This window comes from Poecilia reticulata, chromosome 4 (genome assembly GCF_904066995.2).
Source record: "Poecilia reticulata chromosome 4, P_reticulata-male-v2, whole genome shotgun sequence".
NCBI lineage: Eukaryota > Metazoa > Chordata > Actinopteri > Cyprinodontiformes > Poeciliidae > Poecilia > Poecilia reticulata.
The window spans coordinates 18,407,949-18,430,472 of NC_088833.1; the positions used below are offsets into that span (position 1 = coordinate 18,407,949).

Consider the following 22,524-nt stretch of genomic DNA (forward strand, 5'->3'; position numbering starts at 1 on the left):
TTAAGTACTACAGCAGACCGGTCAGTGGAGGTTATATCTCAACCTACATACATCTGACAGAGTAATGCTCTATCCATCGAAAAATACATAGATAAAGGCACAACTGCAATCCTGCCAAAACGAAGCAGTTTAGCTAAATTGACGGATGAGGAGAGCATTAATCGGAGAAGCAGCTGAGACCACCAGGATAAGTCCAGAGGAACCGCAGAGCGCAGGAAGGGCAGAATAACTAGGCGCTTTCTGCACAATTCCAGTATTTATTGACGAGTGAAAAGTGGAAATCAATTCTTGAAAGAAAGCCATCAGATGTTTCATTTGAAATGTGCCACCAGCCATCCTGAGAACACCAATTCATTTCTAATAGAAGAAGGTTCTCTGGTCCAATGAGTCCAAAATTAAAATGTCAGCTTACATCTCATATGCATGGTGGAAAGCTGACTTTGCAAATCAATGAATACACAATTCTGACAGTGAAATGTGGGAGTGTTATGTTGTGGGGAAGCGTCAGCTGGTTCTGAGGAGAGGGTTAGAATTGTTAGCAAGACGAATGATGCTAAATGCAGGGACATTTTGGACAAAGAGGTGGAGAGCTCCACCTCGGCAGGGTCTCTTGGTAGCACTGAGTGTTACTCTGAACATCTGAAGGCAAGAAGCCAAAATGCTGAAAAGAGAAACACTAAATCTCTGTTGAAAGGGATCAATTCAGAAAGGAGATTTTGGTGATGAGCAAAACTGTGGGAACCTTCAGATCATGGTGGTGTGTGCTGCCAGCTTTTTGCTACAGGCATATTTTCATTTGTTTGCTTACGTAATTTGATATAATTTTGTCGTTAACTTGATGAATAAGCCCAGTACGATATCAGAAGCGCTGATTTTGAAACATGCTGATCTGGAGTCAGTAGTGGCCATCAGTCTACCCACCTCAGCAGCTCAGTGAAGCAGCCCCCTGATCAGAGTGTGCAGTGTTTGCTTCTGGTCATGAAATGTGCATTGGTAACTGGTTAAATAAGACATATAATAATCTTACAGCCAAGGTTTAAACTGGGTATTTTTTGATGTTCTCTGGTGTCATGAGCAGTAATTAGAACTCCCACTAGCTACAGCTATTCATAGTGTTTGTTTATGTGATATGTCTTTACAAATTAGTGGGTTGTGGAAACACCTAAACGTCTGTTTTCCATTAATTCATCCACGTTGAAAACTGCGATCTTATATCATCCCGGCTTTTCAAGTGCAGCTCTGGTGATAGATCCAGCTTTGTTTGCCAGGCTCAGCCGTGGTTCATGTTTGATGACCTCTAACGTTATTTTCATTTGAGAATTCTGATGTTGCAGCTCTAGTGTTAAGTGATGATAATTATAAAGTCTGACATTTCGCAATGTACAGAGTTTAAAGAGTAAAATGTTTCGGACTGGTAATGAAATGTCCAAACTCAAAGTCAATTGCTGAGGTCATGAGCTGAGTGTTTATTCAGTACTGGATATATATCGGGAAATACAGAACATTTAACCCAATGTTTTCAAAGCAACACCCTCCAGTACAATAGGCGTGCACTGAAATTCATAGATTAAACATTAAAGTGTTTGTAAAATACGTTGGAAGTTTCTGGTTGTGACATATTGTGAAAAAGAAAAATTGCTCTGAATACTTTTCCAGACTTTGCTGGGTTTCAAACCAGAAACCCTGATCCAGGAAATGTTGGGACAGAATAGATACAGGTATCTACGCAAAATAGTATAACTATATATCAGAAACAAAATAATACACTTTTTACATTTTAAGAAAATATTGCATCTTGAAGCTGTTCTATATTCATCACCCTGACTGCTAGTGCAAATAAAGCAAACAAACCCTTCTTGTAATTGCTGGTCACATTTTCTCACTGGTGCATCGATGATTTGTCTTCAGTGGTGAACTCTTTGAAATTGGAAGGCCTGCTTGCCATCACCCTCATCTTTAGTTCCCTCCAGAGATCCTCAAAGTCAAATTGAGAGTTAATTTCAGGGTTTTACAATTCTGAGATGTTAATATCACTTCAAGTCAGGCTATTGGTAAAATAAAAAGATTACTTTAAACCTAAGCCTACCAGAAGTATAATTAATTTTTGTGCGCAACTTTGAGGCAGTCAAATAATGGCAGCAAAGTTTTCATTTCAAATTCTCCGATGCTTCAAAGACAGTTCGTAGAGGCTGTGCCTGTTGCTCCCTTACACATTTTCATTAGTCTGAAGTCTTCAAAGAAAGCAGTAACTTCATTTTCACAGATGGTATTTTCATCTCACTCTGTATTTTAATCAGTTTAACCTGGTCAGTAACTTAAAGCAAAAACCTATTTCAGACCTCGAATGTGTTATTTTAACTTCTGAATACATCCTAACTGAAGTCGAAGGAGTTTTATTATTTTTTAAATTGTGGCTCTGTGCGCTTAAAGGATTTCATAAAACCTTGGTGACCCCTCGGTTAATGCAGACGTCTCAGTTTTGGAAACCCGGTAAACTTTTAATTTAATTCCCGAAAGTGAAATTATGGTTTCAGATTGTCAGGTGGGTGCCTGGATTTTACTTTTCCAACGTGTCATCCAGGAGAAGAGCACATCCATTAAACCTCTCAGTATCTTTTTAGGCCATATGTTTTACAATAGATGTGTAATATGCACAGAGTTCCTAATCAGTCTGCAAAGGTTTTATCTTTAACTATTTCCCTGGTATGTAAAAACAAGTGTATGGGGAAAAATGTATTTTGGAAATGTCCTGTTGTCTAAATATAAAAAAAAAAATCAAAATGTCCTTCCATTTCTTCGTCCACCTATCATTTATCCATTCTTCTGTCCATCATCAATTGGTTTGTCCAGCATCCATCAATCCAATGATCATCCATCCGTAAACCTGTCCAGCTCTCCTTTCAGATATCCATCCTTCCACCTTCTTATCCATCATCTATTATTTTTTTCTATCCAGCCGTACATCATGTCATCGTACCTCCTTAGGAAAACTTCCTTTCCATCCATTTTTCCGTTTATGATTGTTCATCCATCTACCCATCTGTCTTTATCCATTAATCCATGTGGAGCTACATCCACACATACATACATATTCAAAGCCTGGCCAAACTAGAGACTTTCTTGACTTACTGCAATCGTAAACACGTTTGTATGACGTAGAGGAGAACATCGGGGCCGTCAATGTCTGCCTTCACAGCAGCATGGCAGACCTGCTGCTAACTGCTGTATTTGGTCTTGTATCTGTCATGAGTCTGGCCTCCCTCTCTGCGCTCTATCTAGCCTATTACATGTCTAAACCATATTGCGGTATCAGCTGAGCAGCATGAAAGCGAGATAAGGCAGAAATGGAGTGTTGGCATATCAGATCGGTTGTAACACGGCCGGTTTGTGGAGGCTTAAATTTAACACGCGCCTCATCGTTGAGTCCCGGATTTGGATGAGTCTACATTGGAAATGGATGAAGATGCAGCCACTGAAGGCTACTTCCTAATCCTTTGCTTGTAAAGTGCCCAAGCGTCACTCAACTCTCCCGCCCTCCTCCGGTCCCAGTCCACTCCCTCTTCTTGCACACTGATGCATTTCCATATATTATTGCTTCTGTAAGCAAGAGTGTCGTGAGCCCAGGCTTTTCCGACTGCCCAAGGAGAATTCTCAATGTCATTATCGCCAAAGGCTGCCACATGTCTGTAATGTATTACCACCCGCCTTTATTGACAGCGCGATGATTCAGTGGTGGCGATGATGGATTAGTGCTGGATGGGTCAGGCTGGACTGGGCTGGGCTGGGCTGAGTTGGTCCAGACTGGGCTGGGCTCTGCAGCCTCTGCAGCTTGCCTTTCTGTCGCATAAACACCATCTACACTGCAGCATTCAGTTAAATGGGTTGTATTAATGTCACACATGCAATTTATTTTTTTTTATCGCTTTCTAGAGCTTCATGGAACATCGAGTCATCTAGTCCATCTTTTGTGTCTTGTTGCATATGAGTTGTAAATGTTAGTAGACAACGTTTTCTGTTTAATAGGAACATGGAATTGCTTTTGTTACCTTGTGGAAGGAGGATTAGAGAGGATGTATGCTACATGCGACCTTAGTTTGTCAAAAGATATACACACACAATTTGGATCAAGGCCACTAAGAACCACAATTTTCATTTGAAATAGAACATTTACTTTAAAAAAAAAACAGCCACTGGTGCTGAACTACGTTCATTCAATAGTCACCAACTAGCAAAACTCGCAAGCTTTTCATTAACTCCACACAGGCTTGTTGTTGTTCAGTGTAATTGTGGTTTTTCTACAGCCTCACTTCAAAGAGATAAATGACATTAGTCTTAATTTCTTACTGCTTCCTGCAGCAGCTAACCGCCACAACTGCTGCTCTTAATCTTCCAGATCTCAGCAGAGAGAAGAAATACACCCAGTGTCCTTGGTAGAGCACGTTTACCCTATGAGAGCAACGCCATTCAAGCAAATTGTGCAACGTAGAAATTATTGCACATTTAAAAGTCTAATTAGAATGCATGATAAATATTTAGTGTTGTTCATGAGCCTGTCTTTTCATTTATTTTATTTTACTTTTGGGGATCACTGCGGCGCGCGTTAAAAGTAATCTTGAGCTTAGACAAATATAACAAGAAGAGAGGCGTGAATAAGATAGAAATCTTCCCAAAGTAAATATAAGAAACAAACTGTTGGGCCTAAAAAGATACATCCAGGAAATGAATAACATCTTAATCTCAAATATGTTAGAATGACACAGACCACTGAAAGAGGCATCATTCTTAAAATCATCTTAATGTAATTCAGTTGTTCTATGCAGCACTAAATCTGAAGGAGAAAATTTAATCTCAAAATATTTTACAATGTTGGTTCCCAGCCCCTGTTTCAGAAGACCCCACCTGTTCTGCCTGTGTTAAGTGTTTCCCTGCTGTTGTAGAAATTGTTTGAATAAATGGGTCAATTAAAAGGTTTCTGCAGAACGTGATGATACACTGCAGAAAGACGGCATTCTTCTAAGACCTGCAGGACAGCACTGGGGAACGTACAGCTGCAAATCAAATCCATACAGAATCCACGTTAGGTTAACTTTGCTCCAATACCGTTCAGTCATATAGCAACACTTAGACCCATTTACCTGCAGTGCAATTCAATACCAGTTATAATTCAGTGCCGTCAAAGTCAGCTTAGCATTTAATTTATTTTGATAAAAACTTGTCTATTTGGGGAAACCCCCATAACTGAATTGAGTCATTGACTTTACAGCAATACATGTTCCTGAGCAATCATGTGGCAAAAGTGGGAAGGAGGAGGAGAAATACAATTTTAAGAGAAGCACTGAGGCAGTAGTTGTTGCATGTTTTGGGATGAACAACAAAAATTTACGTAGTTGATGGCAGCAATAGCTTCTTTAATTGTTTTGTCCAGCACAACGCAGTACCTAAATCCAGGATAACTTCTACAGAATAAAGAAAAATCTAAATGTTAATAATCCATAAATGTAGACAGGTTATCTGTCCAACAGGTTGTAACTGGGAGCTGTTTTAATGGAAGTGGAATCTGAAAAATAAAAGTTAATCTTGCAGTCTGAAAGTAAAATGTTCTGTCGGGAACATGTAGAACAACCAGGTGTCAGTTTTCAGACGGACCTTTACAATTCAGGGTTTTAAATCTAACAAGAAATATTAGGAATCCTTCTAGCAAGCGCAGTGCTGAAAAATCAAGTTAATGTATCGACCTTACACAGATACATCCCTGGAGTTTAGGAGAATTTTCTTTCCGACTGACTCATAGGGCAGAGTTAAGTGGTTTAACAACCAATAAAACACTTTCCTCTGAAAATAGCAAGGTACACGAAAAATGAGTGAACATTTCTAAGGAAAAACTTTTAGACACCTTCAAAATATGTGAGCAAATACCAAACGAGGCCATGTTCAATGATTAGAAGAAGCTCTGGCTCCCCGCAAGAAAAATGTGAAGCAAAGATGGTGCCTTAAAGCCTCGGCGCAGTGCTGGAGAAGAGATCTCAAATATTGTTTGACTGCGTTAATTAAACCCTTTCCCGAATTTAACCAAGAAACGTAGCTTTTCTGTAGACGACAGCGTAGCGCTGATGATTTCTGTTTTTCACATGACTAATAAGTTGGCTTTCTTCCTCTCTTCACCTGCCTGTTAAAAGATTGTAACCGAACTGATAAGATATGCTACCACATCTTAGCTGAACATGCTAATTTTCCCTCTGCCTTCAGCCTTCTTCAGAGGTCCTTATCACTGATAGGTGCTTAGTTGCTGCTTCAGTGATAAAAAAATAAATAAAAAAAACCTGACAAATGTTGGACTTTATCACCCCTTCTGGGGGGTGAGCACAAAACTACCCTCTCTTAACATAAATACACACTCTGATACACACTCGTACATGCCCCATGTATGCAGAGCTGCTCACCCGCATGCATACTTAAACACAGAACATCCAAATGGCCTTCTATTAATGCAGATGGCTCCCCCAATTAACAGGATTCAAAGCGATGATGAATTTTTCATTCTCTGAACATTTAAGCTAATTATGGCCCAAATGAAGCAGGTTCCAGTGAATCACCGTGGCAGGGAGTGCCAATGGCAGCCAATGTCACTGTCACAGTGCCACTCCACGGCACCTCCCTAATCACTACAGCTGCTTAATATTCAGCTCCCACTGCTCTCATGTCGCCTCTATCCTTCCTGACTCACCTCTCCTCTCTTCATACATTTTTTCCCCTCCTCCTTCTCGCTCCTCTGTGTCTTGTAACTTTTCCTTCCCTCTCACTCCGACTGTCCTCACCCCCGTCCCCCGCCGTCTCCCCCGCGCGCCTTTGTTTCCTGATGCCTCTCACTGTAGAGCTGTTGTTTAAAATGGAAATCAACTAATTGCACTAATAGCATTTTAATGATAATTTAATGTAGGAAATAAAGCTTGTTACAAGCTAAGCAATTTTGTTGGATTTCAAGGGCAATCAATCTGTGTCCGATACAATCTGCTCACCTCCTTGATGACGGGCCCATGATGTCAAGTGTGTTTTCACTCATGCGAGCTAACGACGTTCACGTCAGCATCTATAGGGGTGCAAAAATCACCTCAAATAAGAGGAAGGACTTCATCAGCGTATACATGAATCCCCCAATGCAAAATACAGTCTGTCGGCTTGACGACTGGGAGTTTAACTTTAACCGTGTGCTTTGGTGAGATGAGATTAAGATTGAGCTTTTCCAGAAAAAAAAAAAAAAAAAAACGTTCCTGGTGAGTCTGGCATGAAGCAAAGGATTAGTGTGCGCAAAAGCATCTAACACCCGCTGTAAAGGACAGACCCGTAGCATCTGTGACACTTTGGGCCTGTTTCTCTTCTAAAAGGTCCATTTGAAATTTGTTTTAGTTCGCAGAATTGTGAACACTGTGAAATACCAGCAGATTTGTAATAAAAAGAGGATGGATTCTGCCAGGAAACTGAAAATAGTGTTATTAAAAAAAAAGATTATAACAAGATCTCAGTAAACATATCTGAGCTAAAAGCCTTTATGCCTGGAGCTTAGACAGTCAAAGTGATTTGTGCAGATAAATACAAATGCTAGTCCTTTTCCACGGATACGTTACAGAGAAAATGACTAATCAGGCACAATTTGGGCAGTGTCACATAAGGGTTTATTTACTTTTGTTGCCAGTTGTTTAGACATTAATTTGTATGCGAGTTAATTTGAGGCGACGGGAAATTTACACTGTTATTCAAGCTCTACACTGACTGTTTTACCTTGCATAAAAGTGTGACACGTTCACTGTCCCATAAAACAATACTAAAAACATACTTACAAAACAGTAAGACAATTAAGTTTTACACTTTCTACACATCTTTTCTGGGTGTGTCAAAAAAATGTGAAGGACCATATAGCATTCAGTGCATGTCATTAATCCTCATTATTAAAAATGAGTGTTAATTGTTGTAATTACAAGTTTTCCTCCAGAATTTGCATGTTATTTTTAATTTGAACATATTCACTTCAGCTGCGCATTTTAAAAATTGTCAGATACCATTAATTGTAAGCTGTATTTTGGTTTTATTGTTTTTTGATTTGTCTTTTTTTTAGTAAACAAAGAATTGAGCACTGAAAGTATACACTGAGTTTATAGAAGCTGTGCCTCGTAGCTTTGCTTTTGTTGTGATTGATTTGATGCAGTTCTACTTTAGGACGTTGCTTCTTTTCATCATAAGGTCTGATATGAAACCAACCTAATGCCTTGTGGTTATTCCTGCCATTTCCTTTGTTTGTTGTCGCCGTGGCTTATAATCAATTCTCTTTGAGAAATTAACATACCTGAGTTGTTTAATGTCTGTTTGTCTGAGTGAGTCATTGTTCTCTGAACAGATTAGATTTCCTCCATAATCCCTCATAATCAAAGATGAATAGATCCTTTTTGCATTTGGACTTCTCTGCATATTTTTTATCAGCCATGCCCCCCTCAGACCAAACAAATTAAAAATGATGAGGAGCTCATGCTAGAAAGAGAAAGACAGAAAGTGCCCTGAGAAAGAAAAACTATTTAATTTGTCTTTTATGTTCTCTCAGTGGTCATTTAGCAAGCCTCTTTATTTAAATGGTAATGTGAAGCTGACTAAACGGACGTGGCGAATCAGCCGGAGCAGGAGGGGCGACTTCAGAAAAGTTCTGGGAGTTTATCTGAATTTTTCTCTCTGTCGGGGAGAGCCAAGCAGGGTTTGGAGCTGATTGAGCAATAAGGTGACTTCCCGGTGTTGGGCTGTTACATTTAGGTGTGAGAGATTACCACATTCTTAGCAAATCTGGGCAGAACGCTTTCCAATGCCCTTTCCGTATGAAATGCATGTGGACTGAATGGAGAGACACAAGCAGGTTCACAGGCAGGTATGTTTAATCATACCTGGTGATACTGAGACTGTAGGTAATTATCAAAATCAATATGTATAACATCGATGGCTGATTACTTTTATGTTTTTGAACACAGAGCAAAAATTATTCTGAGATTATTGGAGAATAAGATCTGTGGAATGAATCGTTATGTTTTGCCCCTGTTTTAACACAGATTACTCATGTTGCTGTTGATGGGCGTTCACCTCTCAGTACTTTTAGACCTGTCACGATAACAAATTGCGATAAACGATAATATTTTTTGAATACCAGTTTAAACTAATGTAATGGTAATGACATAATAAAGCAAGCACATCCTGCCAAAAATACATACACTTCATTTTCAAAAAAACACATAAAACTGTAACTTTAAAAAAATAAAATAAAATGGATTCTCAGTCTCTGTTAACAAAAAATGCACTTGAATTAAAACAACATGAAAAAAAAAGTGGAAATAAAAACTAGATTCAATCAAAAGAGTACAGATTATGAAGTCTGCACACTGCATTGCTCTTCAATAATCATTACCTTTAGATAGAGAAGATGGGCAAATCCGACTACCTGATGTAATAGTTCACTCCTCCAGGATGCTAAGGAAATGAAGAAGATGGAAAAGGCAACCGGAGTTGAGCCTTTTTTCATCCAGTGTCATCAATAGAGAGAAGGGCAGAAAGAAACGATAAAGCCAATAAATTAAAATGAGGTAGATAATTTTTATTTATCTTGCGATTAATTGATTTATTGTTTATTGCGACAGGCCTACTTATTATGTGTACTGTCTGGTTTAGTGGTGGTTCTTGCATGAAGGGAGCCGGGGTCATGCCCTTCCTCTCCAAGTCAAAACAGTCAGCAGGTAGCAAGATAAGATTTCTGCTTATTTCAGCTCTGTGAATCACAAAGTCAAATCGTTTCCCTTATTGCACCCACAGTAACTGGAGTCACTCCCATTTCTGTGCAGCGTAAAACGCCTGAAAAGCACCAACCTGGCCTTTCAAACTGGAACTGCAGGCTCATTATGTCTTCTCGTCTCAGATGCTCTTTCTGCTTGAAAGTGCAGTGTCATGTTGAATTTCTTGCAACTGTTCTCAAAATTGCACTGAACTTGCAATTTACTTTGACTAGGTTTCTGACGCCACTAACAATGGTGACAGATTACCTTGAGTTTTATCTCACATTAACCCAGTTGACGATGATAATTTCTGACAACTTTATCGGAGGCAGGTTCAGTTCCTCCAGGTAAGGGGTGGCAGTACCTGACAAGTCCACTGGATTGTTTCACTGGTGGCTTCATGTCAACTCACAAATGTCATCTCAAGGCAATTTACAAAAGAAAAAACTCAGTTCAGTAGAATCCTACATAACAGGTCAATGTCATCCCTTAGTAGATCCTGGTTATTACACAATGCAGTCAAGTTCAGTTTATTATTTAAATGGATTAAAAAGTTTTCTGTCTAAGGAAACCCAGCAGATCGCATCAAGTCACTCCTGGACAAGCACTTAAACAATTGCTTGTGTTGTTGACTTTACAGCAATCCCTCAAACTGAGCAAGTATGCAGCAACAGCGGAAAGGAAAAACTCCCCTTTAACTGGAAGAGACCAGCAGAACCAGTGTTAGTGTGAATCTGCCACCTGCCACGACCGACTGGGGGTTTGAGAAGACAAAAGAAGCAGGAAAACTGAGCCAGCAGTACTTTCTGTACACATTAAAAGTAAAAAGTTAATAGCAGCTTTAGCCCTTTTTAACTGTAGGTAATGTTTTTTTAGCTCACTATGTAGTGTACTATTCAAACATTTGGCATTTTCAGTTGCTGACCTGAGCTTACTTGGTATGCTGCTACTCTAACTTTGGATAAATATTGCTAAAAATTCACAAATGCAACAATTCTCCTCACATCCCAGCTGGTAAGCAGTTTTTCTTCTTCTTGTCAATCCCGAGTTACAGGATGTGAGAAATTATTAGCCCAAAGTTAGAACTAAGAAAAAACATTTAATCGGATACAACAAATGTTGGCAAAGTAAGGAACATGTCAAGGTTTCCTTTTGTACACATTATTTTCACACATGCATTTCTCAAAATACTTGTTATGAGATATTTAATAGCTTTTCATATGACACTGATTGTTTCTATTTGAATACTTGAGTAGATAAGCTCCACTGATAAAGTCTACTGAGTAAAATCATATTAATGTCATAAAACTCGATGCCTGTTAAAACATTCAAAACGTGTAAAAGCCGAATCAATCAGAGTTAGAAACTCCAATGTTTCCAGTGTATTCTTGTATTACCCTCCTGGTGGTTATTTATGCAATATGTAACTAGAAATACTCATTGCATAAACATGAAGTATTGCTGCACTCAAGTAGTGTTCAAAATGCTAAAACAGTCAGCAACTCCTGTCCAATAGTTGATCCCCTTTAAAGTGAACCCGGCATTCATCTGCTTCTGTCTTCCTATGAGAGTTTCTGCTAATCATGCAGGCACCAATCAAAACAAAACTACATCATAGAAAAGTTGTTGTTTAACTTTTAGTGGACAAAGAATGTTTTTTAACAATAGGATCGAACAGCAAAGTAAAGAATATTAGCATAATACAATATCCCAACATGCGAATCTGAGTAAGTTAGACTATTTGTTCTGGTGCAGCTGGAGTTACTTTTTGGGTTGTATAAAACCAAGCTGCACAGTCTTTGTTTGCTAAATGCAGAAACAGAATTACTGTGTTTAACAGCCCAAACTGATATTGATGTTTCTTTAAAATGTCTGCTCTGCTCCATCAACCTTGAAGTCCTTACACAACTCTGTTTCTAAGTGTACTTATCGCTGTGACGGGATTTGTGGCTGAAGACCAAACTGACACCTGTCTCCCCTGCTCAGTGTCAATGTGAACCCCCTTGTCAATGGCTATGAGTTACACACACACACACACACACACCTATACAGGTCCCGGTGAATTGTAAGGACAATTTTTCCGAACCAGTCACAGTGGTGAATTATGGGAGCACCCCTTTCCACTTGCTCTACAGACCGGCTGAATGTCTCAAAAAATCTTTAATGAGCCACTCAACAAAGATCTCAGTTAAAATTGTGTTTACACACTACACAACTCTAAATATAATGACCTGACTTTATGCAACATTAACAGGACATCAGTAATTAGATAGATAAGCCACACCCCTTGCATAACAATACATTATGAGTACCAATGAGAATTGCAAGGACATTTAAAATAAGACTTCAAAGAATGTCCCTAAAATATACTAAAGTACCCAAATGAGCATCAAATGGATTAATTCACACCCTGCAATAATGGTAGTGTTAATTTGTCATGAACACAGGCACAGACTACAAAAATCTCAGTTCAAATATGAAAAAATTAATAATTAAATAGAAATATGGTGCTTGTATAGTGCTTGTTCATTACCAATGGGGTAATGTTTAGACCTATACAAATTAAAATGTATTATGGATTAAACAAACGACATTGTCTTTTGCAATTTTTATTTTTTGGAGCAAACCAAAACACAGGCTCCTATCAGGCTTAGTTTTTCCAAAAGAGTTTGACTTTAGTAAATAATGAACTTAAACCAAAGTTCTTCTAGATACCACACAATACACATGACTCAAACAAAACAAAAAAAATCCTACTTAAAGATTCAGAAGCAAAAAAATCTTTCTTTGAAGCAGGTTTTAAGAACACTATTCTACTCACATTAATCCTGAAGTCCTTTCAAATAAAGGCGATCACCAAAGAGCTCTACAAAGCATTGTGCCTCATTTCAACTAAAGGTGAAGCTCAACTTAAAAAAAACCTAATTGTGATGCCTTTAAGAAAACATATTACTAGAACAATTTTTGTCTTTTTCAACAACCTGAAAATCAATCCTCTGAATTACTTTGAAAATGGTTAAGAGTTCAAGTTTTGTTGAGTCTCTTCGCACAACATCAATCTTGGACCAACTTAGAAATCAGAGTACATTATAGAAAACTACTCCAAAACTAAACAAGCAAACAAAACCAAAAAAGGTGGAGGTTAAAAATAAAACAACTTTTCCTTTAAATGTTACTTTTAACAGTACATATTCTCTAATACATTGAGCCGTTTATACACACCTAAGAGTTGAACTTCTGGGTTTTTATTTTTCAAAACAAAAGAATGCTTGATAGTTCTTGATAAGAGCATCTTGGCTCAAGATATATCTGACATTTTTGGCTTTTTCTTTTTTCTTTTTTGTGGAAACACCACGATATCTAACAAAGTCTCTTATGTTCTGAATTGAGCAATTTATTAAAGCAGGATGTTCAACCTGTTGACACTGTTGAATTTCAACAAAACTTGCCAGCTTCCCAGTGTCAATGTGTTTCTGAAATTGTTTCAACACTGCTGCAATTTCTGTAGGAGACCAGGGTTGTTCTTGATTTTCTGAAGATGGTCCTTTTCAGGATAATCTACAAACAAGAGAGACAATAAAATATAAATCATATGTAGGAGTCTGCTATAAAAGTATAATTATGATAAAGTTGTACATTCCAGTTCTGTATGTGTTTGTTACCCTTTGACAATTAGATTTCTCAACGTGCATTTAGTCATGACATGAATCAAATATTTCCCATTTTTTATTATTAAATTGATTACTAAGTTGTGATACACGGCATTTATAACACTTAGAAATCATGAAGCTACAACCCTGGCATGTCAAATATAAACTGTCACACAAAGCTTAATTTTATACTACACTGCAAGCTTTATGACCTTTTATAGAACCAGGTCATGCTTGTTAAAGCTAGGAAAGTTGTTTGGCAATAATATTTAAAACAAAGTCCCAATGGTTGCCAACAATATTACTCTTCGGGTGATCTACACACAGTCCTCATAATGCTGTGCCCTGACAGGAACAAGCATTGCTGGGACTGTGTCTACGCTTTCAAAAATCCATGTCCACTAAAATACCTGTCAGACAAATTACAAAGATTTCCAAGTCGGACAGCTGTTCACCTGTGGTTCAAGAGACGAGGACAGTGATCCCATTGGTTCTTCACCTACAGTTTTGTCAGGGTGAGCAGAAACCTGTGGAGAAGACAGCAAATGAGTCATTAAGATTAATTTAATATTGACTTCAAGTTAGAACACTATTGAGTAACACTGTATATTGGGCTATGGCAAAGCTAGACAAGTTGATTGGCAATAATATTTAAAACAAAGTCCCAATGGTTGCCAACAATATTACTCTTCGGGTCATCTACACACAGTCCTCATAATGCTGTGCCCTGACAGGAACAAGCATTGTTGGGACTGTGTCTACTCTCTCAAAAACCCATGTCCACTAAAATACCTGTCAGACAAATTACAAAGATTTCCAAGTCGGACAGCTGTTCACCTGTGGTTCATGACACGAGGACAGTGATCCCATTGGTTCTTCACCTACAGTTTTGTCAGGGTGAGCAGAAACCTGTGGAGAAGACAGCAAATGAGTCATTAAGATTAATTTAATATTGACTTCAAGTTAGAACACTATTGAGTAACACTGTATATTGGGCTATGGCAAAGCTAGACAAGTTGATTGGCAATAATATTTAAAACAAAGTCCCAATGGTTGCCAACAATATTACTCTTCGGGTCATCTACACACAGTCCTCATAATGCTGTGCCCTGACAGGAACAAGCATTGTTGGGACTGTGTCTACTCTCTCAAAAACTCATGTCCACTAAAATACCTGTCAGACAAATTGCAAAGATTTCCAAGTCGGACAGCTGTTCACCTGTGGTTCAAGAGACGAGGACAGTGATCCCATTGGTTCTTCACCTACAGTTTTGTCAGGGTGAGCAGAAACCTGTGGAGAAGACAGCAAATGAGTCATTAAGATTAATTTAATATTGACTTCAAGTTAGAACACTATTGAGTAACACTGTATATTGGGATATGACAAAGCTACACAAGTTGATTGGCAATAATATTTAAAACAAAGTCCCAATGGTTGCCAACAATATTACTCTTCGGGTCATCTACACACAGTCCTCATAATGCTGTGCCCTGACAGGAACAAGCATTGTTGGGACTGTGTCTACTCTCTCAAAAACTCATGTCCACTAAAATACCTGTCAGACAAATTACAAAGATTTCCAAGTCGGACAGCTGTTCACCTGTGGTTCAAGAGACGAGGACAGTGATCCCATTGGTTCTTCACCTACAGTTTTGTCAGGGTGAGCAGAAACCTGTGGAGAAGACAGCAAATGAGTCATTAAGATTAATTTAATATTGACTTCAAGTTAGAACACTATTGAGTAACACTGTATATTGGGCTATGGCAAAGCTAGACAAGTTGATTGGCAATAATATTTAAAACAAAGTCCCAATGGTTGCCAACAATATTACTCTTCGGGTCATCTACACACAGTCCTCATAATGCTGTGCCCTGACAGGAACAAGCATTGTTGGGACTGTGTCTACTCTCTCAAAAACTCATGTCCACTAAAATACCTGTCAGACAAATTGCAAAGATTTCCAAGTCGGACAGCTGTTCACCTGTGGTTCAAGAGACGAGGACAGTGATCCCATTGGTTCTTCACCTACAGTTTTGTCAGGGTGAGCAGAAACCTGTGGAGAAGACAGCAAATGAGTCATTAAGATTAATTTAATATTGACTTCAAGTTAGAACACTATTGAGTAACACTGTATATTGGGCTATGGCAAAGCTAGACAAGTTGATTGGCAATAATATTTAAAACAAAGTCCCAATGGTTGCCAACAATATTACTCTTCGGGTCATCTACACACAGTCCTCATAATGCTGTGCCCTGACAGGAACAAGCATTGTTGGGACTGTGTCTACTCTCTCAAAAACCCATGTCCACTAAAATACCTGTCAGACAAATTACAAAGATTTCCAAGTCGGACAGCTGTTCACCTGTGGTTCATGACACGAGGACAGTGATCCCATTGGTTCTTCACCTACAGTTTTGTCAGGGTGAGCAGAAACCTGTGGAGAAGACAGCAAATGAGTCATTAAGATTAATTTAATATTGACTTCAAGTTAGAACACTATTGAGTAACACTGTATATTGGGCTATGGCAAAGCTAGACAAGTTGATTGGCAATAATATTTAAAACAAAGTCCCAATGGTTGCCAACAATATTACTCTTCGGGTCATCTACACACAGTCCTCATAATGCTGTGCCCTGACAGGAACAAGCATTGTTGGGACTGTGTCTACTCTCTCAAAAACTCATGTCCACTAAAATACCTGTCAGACAAATTGCAAAGATTTCCAAGTCGGACAGCTGTTCACCTGTGGTTCAAGAGACGAGGACAGTGATCCCATTGGTTCTTCACCTACAGTTTTGTCAGGGTGAGCAGAAACCTGTGGAGAAGACAGCAAATGAGTCATTAAGATTAATTTAATATTGACTTCAAGTTAGAACACTATTGAGTAACACTGTATATTGGGCTATGGCAAAGCTAGACAAGTTGATTGGCAATAATATTTAAAACAAAGTCCCAATGGTTGCCAACAATATTACTCTTCGGGTCATCTACACACAGTCCTCATAATGCTGTGCCCTGACAGGAACAAGCATTGTTGGGACTGTGTCTACTCTCTCAAAAACTCATGTCCACTAAAATACCTGTCAGACAAATTACAAAGATTTCCAAGTCGGACAGCTGTTCACCTGTGGTTCAAGAGACGAGGACAGTGATCCCATTGGTTCTTCACCTACAGTTTTGTCAGGGTGAGCAGAAACCTGTGGAGAAGACAGCAAATGAGTCATTAAGATTAATTTAATATTGACTTCAAGTTAGAACACTATTGAGTAACACTGTATATTGGGATATGACAAAGCTACACAAGTTGATTGGCAATAATATTTAAAACAAAGTCCCAATGGTTGCCAACAATATTACTCTTCGGGTCATCTACACACAGTCCTCATAATGCTGTGCCCTGACAGGAACAAGCATTGTTGGGACTGTGTCTACTCTCTCAAAAACTCATGTCCACTAAAATACCTGTCAGACAAATTACAAAGATTTCCAAGTCGGACAGCTGTTCACCTGTGGTTCAAGAGACGAGGACAGTGATCCCATTGGTTCTTCACCTACAGTTTTGTCAGGGTGAGCAGAAACCTGTGGAGAAGACAGCAAATGAGTCATTAAGATTAATTTAATATTGACTTCAAGTTAGAACACTATTGAGTAACACTGTATATTGGGATATGACAAAGCTACACAAGTTGATTGGCAATAATATTTAAAACAAAGTCCCAATGGTTGCCAACAATATTACTCTTCGGGTCATCTACACACAGTCCTCATAATGCTGTGCCCTGACAGGAACAAGCATTGTTGGGACTGTGTCTACTCTCTCAAAAACTCATGTCCACTAAAATACCTGTCAGACAAATTACAAAGATTTCCAAGTCGGACAGCTGTTCACCTGTGGTTCAAGAGACGAGGACAGTGATCCCATTGGTTCTTCACCTACAGTTTTGTCAGGGTGAGCAGAAACCTGTGGAGAAGACAGCAAATGAGTCATTAAGATTAATTTAATATTGACTTCAAGTTAGAACACTATTGAGTAACACTGTATATTGGGATATGACAAAGCTACACAAGTTGATTGGCAATAATATTTAAAACAAAGTCCCAATGGTTGCCAACAATATTACTCTTCGGGTCATCTACACACAGTCCTCATAATGCTGTGCCCTGACAGGAACAAGCATTGTTGGGACTGTGTCTACTCTCTCAAAAACTCATGTCCACTAAAATACCTGTCAGACAAATTACAAAGATTTCCAAGTCGGACAGCTGTTCACCTGTGGTTCAAGAGACGAGGACAGTGATCCCATTGGTTCTTCACCTACAGTTTTGTCAGGGTGAGCAGAAACCTGTGGAGAAGACAGCAAATGAGTCATTAAGATTAATTTAATATTGACTTCAAGTTAGAACACTATTGAGTAACACTGTATATTGGGCTATAGCAAAGCTAGACAAGTTGATTGGCAATAATATTTAAAACAAAGTCCCAATGGTTGCCAACAATATTACTCTTCGGGTCATCTACACACAGTCCTCATAATGCTGTGCCCTGACAGGAACAAGCATTGTTGGGACTGTGTCTACTCTCTCAAAAACTCATGTCCACTAAAATACCTGTCAGACAAATTACAAAGATTTCCAAGTCGGACAGCTGTTCACCTGTGGTTCAAGAGACGAGGACAGTGATCCCATTGGTTCTTCACCTACAGTTTTGTCAGGGTGAGCAGAAACCTGTGGAGAAGACAGCAAATGAGTCATTAAGATTAATTTAATATTGACTTCAAGTTAGAACACTATTGAGTAACACTGTATATTGGGCTATAGCAAAGCTAGACAAGTTGATTGGCAATAATATTTAAAACAAAGTCCCAATGGTTGCCAACAATATTACTCTTCGGGTCATCTACACACAGTCCTCATAATGCTGTGCCCTGACAGGAACAAGCATTGTTGGGACTGTGTCTACTCTCTCAAAAACTCATGTCCACTAAAATACCTGTCAGACAAATTGCAAAGATTTCCAAGTCGGACAGCTGTTCACCTGTGGTTCAAGAGACGAGGACAGTGATCCATTGGTTCTTCACCTACAGTTTTGTCAGGGTGAGCAGAAACCTGTGGAGAAGACAGCAAATGAGTCATTAAGATTAATTTAATATTGACTTCAAGTTAGAACACTATTGAGTAACACTGTATATTGGGATATGACAAAGCTACACAAGTTGATTGGCAATAATATTTAAAACAAAGTCCCAATGGTTGCCAACAATATTACTCTTCGGGTCATCTACACACAGTCCTCATAATGCTGTGCCCTGACAGGAACAAGCATTGTTGGGACTGTGTCTACTCTCTCAAAAACTCATGTCCACTAAAATACCTGTCAGACAAATTACAAAGATTTCCAAGTCGGACAGCTGTTCACCTGTGGTTCAAGAGACGAGGACAGTGATCCCATTGGTTCTTCACCTACAGTTTTGTCAGGGTGAGCAGAAACCTGTGGAGAAGACAGCAAATGAGTCATTAAGATTAATTTAATATTGACTTCAAGTTAGAACACTATTGAGTAACACTGTATATTGGGATATGACAAAGCTACACAAGTTGATTGGCAATAATATTTAAAACAAAGTCCCAATGGTTGCCAACAATATTACTCTTCGGGTCATCTACACACAGTCCTCATAATGCTGTGCCCTGACAGGAACAAGCATTGTTGGGACTGTGTCTACTCTCTCAAAAGCCCATGTCCACTAAAATACTTGTAAGACAAATTACAAAGATTTCCAAGTCGGACAGCTGTTCACCTGTGGTTCATGACACGAGGACAGTGATCCCATTGGTTCTTCACCTACAGTTTTGTCAGGATGAGCAGAAACCTGTGGAGAAGACAGCAAATGAGTCATTAAGATTCATTTAAAATTAACACCAAGGTAAAACACTATCGAGTAATACTGTCCATCGAGCTATGTAAAGCTAGACAAGTTGTTTGGCTATAGTATTTTAAGCAAGGTCCTTGTGATTGCCAACAATATTACTCTTCGGGTCATCTACACACAGTCCTCATAATGCTGTGACCTGACAGGAACAAGCATTGTTGGGACTGTGTCTACTCTCTCAAAAACTCATGTCCACTAAAATACCTGTCAGACAAATTACAAAGATTTCCAAGTCGGACAGCTGTTCACCTGTGGTTCAAGAGACGAGGACAGTGATTCCATTGGTTCTTCACCTACAGTTTTGTCAGGGTGAGCAGAAACCTGTGGAGAAGACAGCAAATGAGTCATTAAGATTAATTTAATATTGACTTCAAGTTAGAACACTATTAAGTAACACTGTATATTGGGATATGACAAAGCTACACAAGTTGATTGGCAATAATATTTAAAACAAAGTCCCAATGGTTGCCAACAATATTACTCTTCGGGTCATCTACACACAGTCCTCATAATGCTGTGCCCTGACAGGAACAAGCATTGTTGGGACTGTGTCTACTCTCTCAAAAGCCCATGTCCACTAAAATACTTGTAAGACAAATTACAAAGATTTCCAAGTCGGACAGCTGTTCACCTGTGGTTCATGACACGAGGACAGTGATCCCATTGGTTCTTCACCTACAGTTTTGTCAGGATGAGCAGAAACCTGTGGAGAAGACAGCAAATGAGTCATTAAGATTCATTAAAATTAACACCAAGGTAAAACACTATCGAGTAATACTGTCCATCGAGCTATGTAAAGCTAGACAAGTTGTTTGGCTATAGTATTTTAAGCAAGGTCCTTGTGATTGCCAACAATATTACTCTTCGGGTCATCTACACACAGTCCTCATAATGCTGTGACCTGACAGGAACAAGCATTGTTGGGACTGTGTCTACTCTCTCAAAAACTCATGTCCACTAAAATACCTGTCAGACAAATTACAAAGATTTCCAAGTCGGACAGCTGTTCACCTGTGGTTCAAGAGACGAGGACAGTGATTTCATTGGTTCTTCACCTACAGTTTTGTCAGGGTGAGCAGAAACCTGTGGAGAAGACAGCAAATGAGTCATTAAGATTAATTTAATATTGACTTCAAGTTAGAACACTATTGAGTAACACTGTATATTGGGCTATGGCAAAGCTAGACAAGTTGATTGGCAATAATATTTAAAACAAAGTCCCAATGGTTGCCAACAATATTACTCTTCGGGTCATCTACACACAGTCCTCATAATGCTGTGCCCTGACAGGAACAAGCATTGTTGGGACTGTGTCTACTCTCTCAAAAACTCATGTCCACTAAAATACCTGTCAGACAAATTACAAAGATTTCCAAGTCGGACAGCTGTTCACCTGTGGTTCAAGAGACGAGGACAGTGATCCCATTGGTTCTTCACCTACAGTTTTGTCAGGGTGAGCAGAAACCTGTGGAGAAGACAGCAAATGAGTCATTAAGATTCATTTAAAATTAACACCAAGGTAAAACACTATCGAGTAATACTGTCCATCGAGCTATGAAAAGCTAGACAAGTTGTTTCGCTATAGTATTTTAAGCAAGGTCCTTGTGATTGCCAACAATATTACTCTTCGGGTCAGCTATACATAGTCCTCATAATGCTGTGCCCTGACAGGAACAAGCATTGCTGGGACTGTGTCTACGCTCCCAAAAACTCATGTCCACTAAAATACCTGTCAGAAAAATGTTAAAGATTTCAAAGTCGGACAGCTGTTCACCTTTGGTTCTAGAGACGAGGACAGTGATACCATCGGTTCTTCACCTACAGTTTTGTCAGGGTGAGCAGAAACCTGTGGAGAAGACAGCAAACGAGTCATTAAGATTAATGTAATATTGACTTCAAGTTAGAACACAATTGATTTACACTGTATATTGAGCTATGGCAAAGCTAGACATTTTGTTTGGCAATAATATTTAAAACAATGTCCCAATGGTTGCCAACAATATTATTCTTCGGGTCATCTACACACAGTCCTCATAATGCTGTGCCCTGACAGGAATAACCATTGCCGGGACTGTGTCTACGCTCCCAAAATCCCATGTCCACTAATATACCTGTCAGACAAATTACAAAGATTTCCAAGTCGGACAGCTGTTCACCTTTGGTTCTAGAGACGAGGACAGTGATCCCATCGGTTCTTCACCTACAGTTTTGTCAGGGAGCGCAGAAACCTGTGGAGAAGACAGCAAACGAGTCATTAAGATTAATTTAATATTGACTTCAAGTTAGAACACTATTGAGTAACACTGTATATTAAGCTATGGCAAAGCTAGATAAGTTGTTTGGCAATAGTATTTTAAGCAAGGTCCTAGTGATTACCAACAATATTACTCAATGGGTCATCTACACACAGTCCTCATAATGCTGTCCCCTGACAGGAACAACCATTCCTGGACTGTGTTTACGCTCCCAAAAATCCATGTCCACTAAAATACTTGTCAGACAAATTATTTAAGATTTCCAAGTTGGACAGTTGTTCACCTGTGGTTCAAGAGACGAGGACAGTGATCCCATTGGTTCTTCACCTGCAGTTTTGTCACAGTGAGCAGAAACCTGTGGAGAAGACACCAAATGAGTCATTAAGATTCATTTAATATTAACACCAAGGTAGAACACTATTGAGTAACACTGTCTATAGAGCTATGGCAAGCTAGAGAAGTTGTTTGGCAATAATATTTAAAACAAAGTCCAATGATTGCCAACAATATTACTCTTTGGGTCATCAATACACAGTCCTCATAATGCTGTGCCCCGACAGGAACAATCATTGCTGGAACTGTGTCTACAAGGTTAGCTACAAATGCTAACATCATAACTGAAGTGAGCACCAATTAGCCCATGTTGCCGTTTTTGTTTCTAGTTGGCATCGAGTCAGTTTTAACACAAATGTAACATTCTAATTCCTGTATTTAAATAGTCATTCCATTTAACACATGGCGTGTTTAAACTAAGTGGTCACCTGTTCTCAACACAAGCTAGCTTTTGCTCATTAGCGGTGCCTTAATTAGGACGTGCTGCATGAAAATATATGTCGGTCACATTGCAAATATCAGTAAAACTTTGCCAACCTTGCTTATGTTCAAATC

At 39.0% G+C, this 22,524-nt stretch overlaps 2 protein-coding genes across 3 annotated transcripts in view; one reads left to right on the top strand and one right to left on the bottom strand.

Moving 5' to 3' along the window:
- agbl4 (AGBL carboxypeptidase 4) overlaps positions 1-22,524 on the top strand; it is a 327,718-nt gene that overhangs the window by 241,605 nt on the left and 63,589 nt on the right. The gene's annotated exons all lie outside the window — the stretch shown is intronic.
- Positions 20,721-22,119, bottom strand: LOC145551327 (uncharacterized). The gene is made up of 5 exons (XM_081605814.1): positions 21,920-22,119; positions 21,538-21,609; positions 21,156-21,227; positions 20,775-20,846; positions 20,721-20,729 (listed from the first exon to the last, which is right to left on the bottom strand). Exons 1-5 carry the CDS (start codon positions 22,016-22,018, stop codon positions 20,721-20,723), a joined length of 324 nt encoding a protein of 107 aa, XP_081461940.1. The 5' UTR covers positions 22,019-22,119.

What these genes read in the sequence shown, in the direction of transcription:
- LOC145551327 (XM_081605814.1), bottom strand. Translation starts at nt 22,018, where the DNA reads ATGACTCATTTGGTGTCTTCTCCACAGGTTTCTGCTCACTGTGACAAA. An exon ending in CCTCGTCTCTTGAACCACAG is followed by an intron (nt 21,610 to 21,919) that starts GTGAACAACTGT and finishes TCTTCTCCACAG; the next exon opens with GTTTCTGCGCTCCCTGACAA. An exon ending in CCTCGTCTCTAGAACCAAAG is followed by an intron (nt 21,228 to 21,537) that starts GTGAACAGCTGT and finishes TCTTCTCCACAG; the next exon opens with GTTTCTGCTCACCCTGACAA.